Source organism: Chlamydotis macqueenii, chromosome 1 (genome assembly GCF_036417535.1).
Source record: "Chlamydotis macqueenii isolate bChlMac1 chromosome 1, bChlMac1.mat, whole genome shotgun sequence".
In the NCBI taxonomy this organism is placed as follows: Eukaryota; Metazoa; Chordata; class Aves; order Otidiformes; family Otididae; genus Chlamydotis; species Chlamydotis macqueenii.
The window spans coordinates 108,403,854-108,417,007 of record NC_141556.1 but is presented as its reverse complement, the minus strand read 5'-3'; the positions used below and the strand labels follow the sequence as shown (position 1 = coordinate 108,417,007).

The 13,154-nt window shown below is 39.7% G+C and overlaps 1 protein-coding gene across 2 annotated transcripts in view; it reads left to right on the top strand.

The window, feature by feature from the left end:
* SAMSN1 (SAM domain, SH3 domain and nuclear localization signals 1) overlaps positions 1-13,154 on the top strand; it is a 94,781-nt gene that overhangs the window by 52,991 nt on the left and 28,636 nt on the right. The window contains exon 1 of one of the 2 annotated variants that reach the window (XM_010128345.2): positions 4,827-4,939. The exons of the other annotated variant lie outside the window; for it this stretch is intronic. Within the exon in view, the coding sequence (XP_010126647.1) occupies positions 4,883-4,939 (57 nt within the window). The 5' untranslated portion in view covers positions 4,827-4,882. Of the gene's footprint in view, positions 1-4,826; positions 4,940-13,154 lie in introns of those variants that run through there. 2 annotated transcript variants of the gene reach the window in all.

Genomic DNA, 13,154 nt, shown 5'->3' with positions numbered 1-13,154 from the left:
TGGGTTGTTGGCAGGGGAAGGAGAGCCTAATTTCGCTTTTTCACTCTTGTTCCTTTTAGTTTCCATAGACTTTGCTGTGGTAGTTTATAGAGAGAATTCTGCTGAGGAGTAGCAGTGACTGTAACTGTGGCTGGCCCTTGCTCAGATTAGACCAGGAGAGGGAAGTATCTAGCTACATTCTCACCCATAATTAATAGATATGAGGAAATCGTGTTCTGCTCATGAACATTCCTTGAGGAAATAAAGATTAAATTTGTTAAGTAAATTATTCACTGCAAATTACTCACTCAGCTCCACTTGCTAGTCTGAGATTTATTCAATATCTAAGGGAGCTAGATCCTACAGGGAGAGGCACGGCCATGAAAGCAGCGGCTGAAGGTATGATTCCTTTCTTGTACAAAATACAAGTCTTATTTTAATTAAAAAAAAAAACAGACTAAAACACTCTGGGATTGCTTAGCATTAGGAAAAGCAATGTACAGTCCCAAGGTATCTCTGAGCCTCTGGTTAAACGTGGACCAGATTTGTCTGACGGACAATAAAAACCAAGTTGCTAATATGAAAAAAGTCTAATTTCATTTGCTTTTTGACAGGTGGCCAGTATGCTAAACCGTTCAATCCACTTTGCACTCTACTTTTTACTTTTATCAGCATAATCAAGTATTGAAAGGAGAAATTTACACTTGCAGTGTAGACTGGAAGTGATCTCTCCTTTCAGGGCGAGGTAACTGGATGGAGGTGCTGAGGGGATACAGAACTGTCGTGACACTTGATACCGTGTGGGAGGGAGGCACATAAAGCACTTGAATATCCAGGACCAGTCATCATGGTCCAATCATTAAAACTGAATAATGATAATAATGAACTCTAAGGTATGTTGCCTTTGTAAATACAATGACAGTGGAAATCATTCTCACGGGGCTATCTTAGTAACTTTTAAGTGGATAGCCTTTTTCCCCATAGGCCTTGCCAAAGAGAAGAGTGACAGTGCCTGGATCTTTCAGGATGGAGGAGTTAATCCAAGTCCCATAAAATTCACCTGAAAAACTTCTATTGATTTCACTGGGGTTTGGATCAGGTTCAAAGACTAGCAAGGAAATGGAATAAGTTACCTGCAATGATGTCCAACAGAAAAATAAGAATGAGAATTTTTCTTTTAATTTTATATAGTTATTCATTCCACTTTGAAAAATTAGCTTCAAATACAGAGGATATAAGCACCAAGCTTAGCATTAATTTTTAATTCAAAAGAGCTCCTTTTGAAATGTATTGGTTAACGAAATCAAATGAACTTAATGTTATATATGTTTGATTTTCTTCACTTTGTTACATTTTAAAACTAGTGTGGGTCAGCCTTCCAAGGGCAAGAACATAATCAGGTCAGCTTTCAAGCTGCTATAATTTTTCTGATATGTGGATGAGGAAAGGAAATAGATATGGGTGGGTATTATATCTCTTGAAATGGCCTCTTTCTTCCTGTTTAACAATAAATATTCTACAGAAAGGAAGGTCATATATTACTCTTCAGATGAGTTCCCATTTTATTAATCATGAAGATTTTAACAGTGGCCTGAGACAGGAAATCACAGTCTAATGATCAGCAGAGTCTGATTTAATCCTCATGTTTGGATCAGATTAAAGAGAAAAACAATACACTGCAATGTACATCAAAGTAGATCAATAATCAGGTTTAATTACTGTTAAAAATACATACAGCTTTTATAAAAACTTATGGCCCTACTGAATTTCTAAGGCTGATAAAATACCCATAGTAAGACCTCCTTATAGATAGAAACTTAAATGGACATTTCAGGTATTATCAGATATAGAAAAGAAACGTATCTCTCAGAGTCCATAATTATTATTTATTAATAAATATTTATTAATAACAACAATTATTATGAACTCTGATTGATATGCCATTATTAATAACAGCAATAGTAAAATCAACTCTGTTCTAGATTAATGCAGTTCTGATTAAAACGTGAAGTGAAACATCTTGGTTAATGGTTTGAGGTTCAACACATACTCCACTGCAATCCAATAACTCAGAGAACAGTCTTGCATTATATTTGGCAGAATTTCAGCACCTTAACCCCAGTTCCTTCTCCCCTTCTTACCAACCTGGGTCTTAGAAGGTCTAGAAAGGAAAAACTCATTATACCATTAGAACCAGTCACGAGTGGTGTCCCTCAGGGGTCCGTGCTGGGCCCGGCCCTGTTCAACATCTTTGTCGGCGACATGGACAGTGGGATACAGTGCACCCTCAGCAAGTTCACCAACGACACCAAGTTGTGTGGTGCCGTCGACACGCTGGAAGGGAGGGATGCCATCCAGAGGGACCTTGACAGGCAGGAAAGGTGGGCCCGTGCCAACCTCATGAAGTTCAACCAGGCCAAGTGCAAGGTCCTGCACCTGGGTCATGGCAATCCCAGGCACAAATACAGGCTGGGCAGGGAATGGATTGAGAGCAGCCCTGAGGAGAAGGACTTGGGAGTGCTGGTGGATGAGAAGCTTAACATGAGCAGGCAATGCGCCCTTGCGGCCCAGAAGGCCAACCGCATCCTGGGCTGCATCAAGAGGAGTGTGGCCAGCAGGTCGAGCGAGGTGATTCTGCCCCTCTACTCTGCCCTGGTGAGACCCCACCTGGAGTACTGTGTCCAGTTCTGGAGCCCCCAGCACAAGAAGGACATGGACCAGTTGGAAAAGGTCCAGAGGAGGGCCACGAAGATGATAAAAGGGCTGGAGCACCTCTCTTATGAGGACAGGCTGAGAGAGTTGGGGCTGTTCAGCCTGCAGAAGAGGAGGCTCCGGGGAGACCTGATAGCGGTCTTCCAGTACCTCAAGGGGGCCTACAAGAAAGATGGGGAAAGGCTGTTTAGTAGGGCCTGTTGCAATAGGACAAGGGGTAATGGTTTTAAAATAGAGGGGGGTAGATTTAGATTAGAAATTAGGAAAAAAATTTTTACGATGCGAGTTATAGAACACTGGAACAGGTTGCCCAGAGAGGTGGTGGAGGCCCCATCCCTGGAAACGTTCAAGGCCAGGCTGGATGAGGCTCTGAGCAACCTGACCTAGTCAGGGATGTCCCTGCTCCTTGCAGGGGCGTTGGACTAGATGACCTTTGAAGGTCCCTTCCAACCCTAACCATTCTATGATTCTATGTTTCTATAAAATAATAATTCTGTCATCAGTCAGTCTCAGTCCATTCAGTTGCCCATTCATCAGAATCCAAGAAGGCCTCCATAACTTTTCTTAAACATTTAAATAGAAGTCAAAATACCAAACTGAAATGGGAATTCAGTGCCTATCTAGCATTTTCTTCTCATGCATGCTTCAAAAAGTTAGAAGTGTTTAAGGGACTGGGAAAGGCAATTTTAAGAAATAAGACCTGCGTATTTCTTACTGGTTTACAACCATCAGTTGTTTTGGGTTTTAGTTTGTATTGTTACTTGTTTTAGCTTTCCTTTAAATTTCTGTTCAACCAGATCTAATACTAAAAGAATGACATAGAGAAAGAAAGATCTGTGCACTGAGTATTTGGATTCACAGGGACTTCTGAATTTTATTTGGAGCAAGAGACTTTCACACTGACTCACTTTTTTAAAAAGAGCTTTTATCTATGCAAAATATATGAGTAAAAGTTGCTTAGAATAGATTTACTTGGAAAAAAAAAAGATTTTGAAAAAATGTTATAAAAATTTAGGAAAAAAAAAAAGATAATTTTTGCCAAAGTTTTTTCTTGATACTTACTCTTGAGCCTTTTTCTTGCAACTTTACATAGAAACAGATTTCTTTTTCATTTGTAGTAATGTTAAATTAAGATTTAATTGAAGCTGTGTGGGTGGCCCAAAAGTTTGGGGGTTGAAATTGAGAATTTGCCTCCATCTTTCAGCAAAGAGTGGGGAATTTTTCATATTTTCAGGTTTTGTAGCCTATGATTCACAACAAATAAGTTTTACTTAGGATACTCAAGACTTTTGTTTGTTTGACTTTGACAAATAATATCAATCAAAATGCATCAGAAATTCAAAGCTATCTTAATACCTCCACTTTCATCTAGCCTCTGGGCTGTTTTTGAAGAGGGTAAAAAGGACCTTTGTCATTCTGCTTTGTCTCTTTGTTGTACGCTTTCTGTTAGACTTGCTTTTTCTCCCTGTGACTTTGTCACCAAAGCAAGGAAAATGGAGGACTGAAAAGTGCTATTTCAGGGAGTCCAAGTTCTGTGACAAATGGCAAAAAAAAAATTATTCCATTGTGCAAAAGAAAAAGATGGCTTTAGAAAACTTCCCTTCTCTACCAAATAGTGACCTTTAATCTCATTGCTTGTATTGCATGACTGTAGAGCTAAGAGAGAAAGGGAACTGTTAAGGACCAGCTAGACCACGACCACATTTCAGTACAAATCTGCCGGGCAACAATATCCCTTGGTCCTCTGAACAGCAGCACACCTTCTTCATATTCGAGTTCCAGCACAAGTTGAAATGAAGGGTGCAGTTAGTGCCACAAGGCTGAGTGGGATAAAAGAGAGGAAAAGAGGACAGCTTTCTTGAGGTTGCCAAAGTCTTACTAAGGCCTGATGGTGCCACAGAAGGAGATAAGTTTTAAAGTATTTCTCACTCTGAACCCTGACCTAATTTTCAACTCATCTCCTTAGTGGACCTCTCTCTTTCTTTGTCACTTACTACCCTCTTTCCTCACTGCCTCCCCAAACAAAGATTTCAGTTCGCTCACCCATGCCACAAAGCATCCGTGTGAAGTCACATCCTGATAGAATAAGGAACTGTGTAACCAATGTACGCTTGTGTGGTGCGCTTCACTGTACTTAGTTTGGCTACAAGTAGTAGCAGTTGCACATCAGCTGGATAAAGGTGAATTTAAAATGTTGAAGAGAAAACCATCTAATGTGTCTGATAAGGAGAAAAGCCAAAAGCCAAAGGTAAGAATGCTTAATTTTTATTGACAATGAATAATAACAGGAATTCTTAACAATTTTTAAAAGGAGAATTTCCTTTTAAATCCTAGCCTCAAGATTTCTTGATGTGCTAGCAAGTGCCTCAGTGCTATAATCTCAGGAATCTATTTATATATAGCTGCTTTGTAATAGTAATGATCCAATTCGAGGAATCCTCATTGTGAAGCTGCTATAGCTGTGCTAAAGAGTCCTGGTACTGGACTTTGTCTATTGTTATATGTCTGTATCAGCCTTTTAACAGAGGGGTTCACAAAAATCTCCTTTCTCTCTTTCATCTGTAATAAACTGATGATGTTCCATAGAAGAGTGTGAGAATCAGTGAAGAATTAGAAAAGCTATTAAATTTGTTACTTATTTTAATAAATTTGCTTTTGCATCACCATGGCCAAAGGAGGAAAGAATATTTGGCAATCAGTATTTGCCATCTTCACTTTTCTGGGAATGATTATACTTTTAGCATGAAATAAATACTCTGAATAAATTGATAATGTGCTACACTGAACACTTTCCACAATCTGGAATGGCAAGAAAGAAAATGAGAGTTTTGCAAGATGCATAAGAATGTGTCCTGTGCTAGAAATTTATTTTCAGTCCCTGAACTGGGTGCAAAATGACCTTTGCAAGTGTCTTGTAAGCCTGAAGAGAAATGGCTGCTGCTAGACCTGAGCACTTCAGCATCCATTTCCACCTCAGTTTATCAGTGCCGAAAATTTAACTAAGAGATTAGAAAAGACTTTTGGTATATCTCTGTTCTCAGCAACACAGGGTCTCCTTGTTTGCAGACCCATCTTCTCATTGTTTGGGAATACACCTTACTTAGTGACTTCTGGGTCCTAAAAGATTATTGCAGACATTATTCCAGCAGAAATATCTTCTGCTTTTACACAACATTGGCTTTTGTGTATTGCACTTGCAGTTTTAGACATGACTCATTAACAATTAAAATTAATGCGTTTTCCATGGATTTGAAACAATCTTGGATCCATTTTCCCACATATGTTAATGCTTTTTTAAGCATTTCACTGGTTGGTATAGTATGCATTTTCTTCTGTTCTATCATCATACTGTTTTTTAATGGCAGGGAAAAAGTATAATTAATATCTAATTGCACAATTCTATGATTCTATAGGTTAAGTAAGAAATGATCACAAGAGACTCTGTGGCTGGGCTTTGTTTTCCTGTCTGTTAAATATTTTAAAAAGCCAGTTTTGGTCACTCTCTCCTTCCAGAATAATCATAGAATCATGGAATCATAGAATGGTTAGGGTTGGAAGGGGCCTTCAAAGGTCATCTAGTCCAAACCCCCTGCAAGAAGCAAGGACATCCCCAACTAGATCAGGTTGCTCAGAGCCTCATCCAGCCTGGCCTTGAACATTTCCAGGGATGGGTCTTCCACCACCTTTCTGGGCAACCTGTTCCAGTGTTCTATAACTTGCATCGTAAAAAATTTTTTCCTAATTTCCAATCTAAATCTACCTCCCACTATTTTAAAACCATTACTCCTTGTCCTATTGCAAGAGGCCCTACTAAACAGCCTCTCAGTCTGATTATATATTATTTTTTTTCTACACACTTAGTCATTCATGAATGCACTCCATGGTATTAAAATGCTGGTGTTGTGGCTTCTGAAATATATATGTATTATGGTCATGGATTTGATTCACCATATGTGTAAAGCAGGGGAAAAAGGGTCTAACCACTTGACCGAGTGTCAACCCTGCAGAATTTTCTGTGCTGACTTTGTCTTATTGTAAATGTTTACAAAGATGGAAAGGTCTTGGTGAAGTGGCTCAGGATGTCTTTCTGTTCCAGTAGTGTGCTTTGAAACTCTTCACCTACTGCAGTCCTACTTGTGCACAGAATTGTGTAAACTTTCCACGACGAGAATGTTTTTGCTGAACGTGCTATTCACAAAACGGGCATGGGAGGAGACAGCCCCATGTTGCACAGAATAAAAATTTTAGCTTGTTGTAGCATGTTTCGAAACATGCCCCCGTGGAAGCAACACAAATACTTAAGTTGCTTAATACTGAATTGGGTAACACAGGACGCAGGTCCTTACCTCCTGACAGAAGTTACAGGATTTCACAAGCGACTTCTGTAAATCACTTCCTGGCTGCCCCTGCCCTGTGCAGGCAACATTTGGTACCTCCTCATAATCACAGGGCAGGATGCCATTGTCACTGTGGAGGTCCTAGGCTACCTCGTCTTGCTTTTAGGTAGCTTAGACGTTCCAGTGTCAACACATCCACACAGAACTGGCACAAGAACTATGGGAGAGCCATAAGGTCTGGGATGTTAAGTGAATATCAGGTTTGCTATCTTAGGCCCTCAAAGAGAACACTAAAAAAATATTTTTAGGTAACTGAATCTTAGCCAAGGTTACCAATTGTCTTTATCACAATTGTATGAGCATCTGTGCATTAATTCAAGTGTTTCACCAAGGTTTTCTTTTTAATCCTTTTGGTTTCATTACTTTCTAATGTGAAGAATGTTGGCATCCAGTTATGCCTTTTGATAAAGACGAAGGAATACCATGCAAGGCTAGTGTTAAAACTCTTCTCAAGGCAACTCCCTGTATAAAGCTTCTAGTAGTGGTGGGTAAGTCCATGAGTAATGCAGGAGTGATACCGATTTTCAGTATCTAACTGACAGTTCTCCACGTGCAGTGCATTTTCTTTATTTATTACGGTGGTGCTTAAGGGACTTCTGCAGACGCGTTAGGTGCTACATAGACAAAAAGTAGCATCTTACAACTCTCATTGTCTGCTATGAAAAGGATGATACTATGACATGAAATAGTAGTGTTGCAGGTTTTTTTGTTACACAGCAGGATTTCTGAAGTGCTGCAGTCATGCTAATAACTTCTTTGCATATCTGGCAGCTTTTGCCTATGCACGGATATGTGTATAACTACTGAATGCACTCTGTGTAAACCATATAAATAAACATTCATTGTTAGGCAAAAAAAAAAAAATCTACACCCAGTGTCATCCCAGAGAAAACTGGGAGAGAAACTTGAGAGAAACATTTTCAAAAGAGGAAGGATTATGATCCTTTGGCAATGTTTATCATTTTAGCTGCACGTACTGCCACAGAACTGGACATTTATGTCTTGTGCATCAGCTGAGGACACAGGTGGCTGAATTATAAAGGAAAAGTCCTAAGACTTAAAAATACTCTGCTTTATACTGAAGAAATGCAACCAACTGAAAGGCTAAGTTCTCTGTTTCAAGCCTGTCTAATCTAACCTGTCTGCCTGTCCAGGACCTTAAATGACTTTCTATCACAACAGAGCCTGTGCACCCTCCATCAGGGCATCCACCAAGAGGCAGCTCTCTCCCAGCGCTTCCTTTTAGTCCTCACCTGCTTCTCTTTCTTTTCCATTAGACGAGACACAGCTTGGTTGACACAGCGGAGTTGTTCTGAGATACAGTATTATTTCTGGGAAAGCGAAGTCAAAGAAACTAGGTCTTGCACTGAGCCCTGAGGTTCATGGTCATGCTGATTGCCAAGTCAGCCTCTGTTCCGCCAGCTCACCGCAGGGAGAGCGTGCGTCTCCTGCATTGTTGGAGGTTTGGTTGCAGAGCAGAAAATTACTAAAGCAAGTGAAGGGGAGGATGCTTTTACTAGATGTGTTTCAGCTATGAGTTTGTGCAGTCTACTTCACCACCTCTTAGAGAGCTGGGCAGGAGGAAAGCAGTTGACTTAGAGGATGAAAGAAAGACCCCTAAAATCACCTGGATCTTAGCCTCTTTGGCCCTTATGATGTTACAGATGTCAGTGTGTCTGGGGAGTTGCATGAAGCAGATTTAGAAAGATGGTAAGAAAAAACATTCTAAGAAATCATACAGGATCTAGTCTTCTCTTCTGTATAGGCTTCAGGTAGCACCATATCCTCACACCATACACATAAAACACCGTTAATGCATTTCGCAGCTACTCTGCATTCCACTTTGCACTGTTTTGCACATTTGACCAGATGCAAATGACAATGGAAGGTGCAAATAATCTGTAAAACAGCCCTGCATGGTCTTGCCCATTTCACAGGATGCAAGGTGCTGAGCAGAGCCTATTGCCTTCTCTCTCTCTCTCTCTCAAATTCCTGTGGACACAGCAAACTTGAGAACTACCTGATGATTCTTGGCTTTACTTCAAGCTGAAGCAAAGGGACTTTGTGCCATTTTTTCTGGCTTGAGTGAAGGAAGTCTTGTGTCATTATTCTACATGACAGTTGATCTATGTTTATGCTAAAGGTTTGAGACGTTTTTGTTTCCTTATTCTGCTTCCAAATGTGCTCAGTGCTTCAAACTCAGCTTACTTCTGGTGTGTAAGACAATTCAGGGTCAATGCTTGTGCATTTTGCTTAGGAAAAATATGTCCAAGCTTCTAATTAAATCAATACTCGCTTACTTAGGTGATAAACTATTATTTATTTTCAGGGTTATGAGAAAATAGTGGCAAATCCAATGGGAGGCAATATTTTAATGTGGAACTTTGTTCCCTAGTACTATTTCATACAAATAATTTTCCTTTTTATAAGCTTTAAATGGAACTTTGCCTCCACAGAAATCAATGCACATTTTGACCATAGTTTTGAGGCCAGGATTTCCCCTTTTTATGTGTTCTTTGCAGAAGGCCTGAGCTTGATTCTGAAAACACTTAAATGAATAAATTAGCTGTGATCCCATTGATTTCAATGGGATTTGTCATCTTAGTAAAGTTTATCGCTTGCCTAAGTGCTTGGAGCCTGTAGTGCAGAATGATGCTATAAGCAATTTTTTTTGGTGCTGCTTTTTTTCTTAGATAGTGGCTTGTGATTCTCCAATGGGGAATACTTATTAAAGAAAATAAAACAGAAAATAGGTACAGCAAACCTAAACATCAAAAATAATTCAAGACATAATTAGGTCTTCTGTAGGACAAGATCTGCAGTGAAGAGATTGCTCAGTGTTAATGAATATTAACTAGGATTTATCCTTGAGTGGAGAAAGTTGAGGGGTTTAATTTTATTTCAAAGGTAAAGGCTGGTAGAGTTCTGAAAACAGCAAGTTTTATATTCTTTTCTTTCCCCCTGAAATTTTGAGTGCATAATAAATGAGCCACTGCTAATGTCGCAGATGCTAATTTTCACAGCCATGACTGAAGTGATGTTCATTTCCATTTGCATTTAATTCTAACAATGATGAGAGGTGATGAGTTGATGATAAGCTGTTTTCACCGTACTGCCCGCTGTGCAAATTTATGCTTGTAGGCAAAGATGACACATAGTTCTGTCATTAAAGGTCTTTACTGCATTGCCTCTTCAAGAAAGACTGTTTGTCAAAAGCCATTTGAAATCTTTTAAATAAGAAGAAATGTATGACAACATTTGGGAAGTAGTTTTAAGAACCTGGTTTATAGTGGAAATACCTGAAGGCCTTTATCAGGGAGGGTTCAGAGAAAGAAAAAATGATACGTGTAATAACCATGTATGTGTAGATGGGGAAAAACGGGATTGCAGGTGACACTTCAGAAGGTGTTTCCTGTCTCCCTCAGGCTTCATAAAAAACTAGAACAAGGTTAGAGTTAACCTTGGGTTATTTTTCTTGTGTGAGTGGAAGGCTCTACAATCATGTTACTGTTCATCTTACCTCTGATATTTTTTCTTCCTTTCTATTACCATCTTGCTTCTTGATCATCAGCCAATTTTTACTTGTTTTTTTCAACAGTAGTTCCAGGAAGCTGTTTATGGCTTAACGTATATGTTCTTCTAGTAAGGTCTTGAAATTTGAGGATTTTTTTTCTTACTAGAAAGTAAGGGTCCAGAGTCTTTCTGGGGAAAAGAACAGCCATTTCTTTCCTGCCCCTTGCCAGGAGGCTGATTAGGATGACCAGACTCCACATTTTGATGCTCAGATCGACACACAGGCTCATTGAGGGCTCATACAACTCTTGACTAGCTCAAGTGCCAAAGGAAAAAATGACATCTGTGGCTTGGTCCAGTCCTGGCCTCTTCTGTATGTTCCCTTGATTACAGCACCTTTTAAATGTTCAACAAATTTGTGCAAAATTAGGTAGTTTCTTATTTCTTCCCTGTCTTGGTTTTCCTTCACTGGCCAGGCTTAAGTCTTCAATAGCAGAATATTTTTAAATAAGTGAGAGGAAACTTCCCAAAGAGAATATTTTCACATTAATACTCATTTTGCTTAGAGTAACATATCCAATTCAGGTCTTTGTTTTCCTAAGCAAATAAAAGCATTTACAGAAGTATGTCTGAACCACCTTCTCCAGACATTTTTATAAACTGGACTGCCAACCACACTGTTTATAACTGTATTCTCTGATAAGTACTGCAGCACAACTACTAAGGTAACATAAATCAGCATTAGTTGCCTTCTAATTCTTTAATTAGCTTTATAGAGCAGTTGACTTACTTCAATACTGTGTTTCTAGGTAACCAAAAATACCCCAGATTAAACATTGGCCAGGATATCTGTCATTGACAAAAGGAAGCAGTAACTATGTACAGGTAGGACAGGCAGAGGATGTGGCCTACAGCTTTCTGTAGGTTTCAACACTCTTCTAGTACTCTGTGTCATAGCATAAACCCAGACTGAAGTCATTATAAAGCCATTGCTGGCCAGCTTGTATAAGAAATTTGTGGGTGCCTACAAGCACTTCAGCCAGAAGAATCAACCCCTTGATGTGCGGGCAGAAACCCCTGACAATACCCACTCCAAAGAAGGGGGAAAAAAAGGCTTCTGGGCCTCTGTGATCACAATATCCCTTAACCTTTATCTTCTGAAAGCTTGCAACAGAGACAGCAGAGTTACTTCAGTTGTTAGAAACAGTTATACTATTTTCCGACAAATTAGCAATGTCAGGGTTTCTGCTAGACATTTTGCTGCTTGGCACCAGGCTACAGATCATATATGCTCTGAATATTTAGCAAGTCCTATGTCCTTTAAACCATTCTAATGGAAGACTTTGATTCATGTATCAGATGAAGGTGTGTTGTAGGTGTGTTGATACTGCATAGGAAGATGAATGACCACCTACTTTTTTTCCCCAAGTGAAATCTCTCCTGTATACCTGCTTGCTCTTACCTTTCCAGCTTTTTACATCTTATTCCACCTACAGTGCACCCAAGAGAACATTCTTACCTTTTTTTTCTTCTTCTCAAACTTGAGGTTGAAATTCCAGCCTAGGGAAAAGTTTGGAGATTTTTTACTGCTTCAGGGAAGCTGCTTCTTTCACTACACATATTATATGCCGGACTGCCACTTTTTTTCCCCATACCTCTTTGATTTATTCAATGGATACACAGAAAGCTGGATAACGACCACCTATACACAGTCTTCAGGCTGCTTAATTGCCAGTCAAAACATCTACTGGCACTTTTCTGGTAAGCTGAATGTCAACAGCAAAGGGTCTATCATCTCTAACCATTATCCAGCACTGAGGCTGACTAGCTTTCTCTGGGAAGAATATCTGGTGATCCACCTACTATTTTGCACCGTTATGTCTTCTAGCTGAAGTTTTAGTCCCTTTCCTAACCTTTTATCACCGTCATAAGAACAGCCAAGTAACCTCACACTCCTGTACTCGATTTCTATGGGATGCTGAATGGTTACTTCCTTGAGAACTGTTGGAAGTTATAAGTTCTTCTACTTGGTCATGCTGACCTCATTCAGAAGATATGGTAGGTTTGCTGTTCTTTCAGGTATATTGAAAGGCAAGTGAGACATGAGACTACTGAAATACTTGAGTACTTGGCTTTAGGTTTTTCTGCAGTGTTTCTCATGGCTTCTTCAAGCAGAAGAGAAGCACTAGAGGCGTGCTGTTCAACCAGAAAACATGGAAAAGCGACAGTGCAGTTTCATGTCTTCCGTCTACCATTGTGTTTGAGATAGAGATGGAGCTTTGTCACTAGCAGCCTGCAAACACGAGAGAAATAAATCGGCTTTACTTAGCAACAGCACGACCAAAAGCAGATGTGTGAAGATGAGATGACAAAGAAGCTGAGACAGCTGAATGAGCTCACACAACTTGATTTTCTGCTGCCTTCACCTGTGCAAAGTGGATGCTGAGCTTTACCACTTATGAAGTGCTTTCACTTGCCACAGCTGTGCTGTTTCTCATATACTTCTGTCTCTCTGCCTCCTTTTTTAAGATCAGATGCTAAGTCAAAAAACTG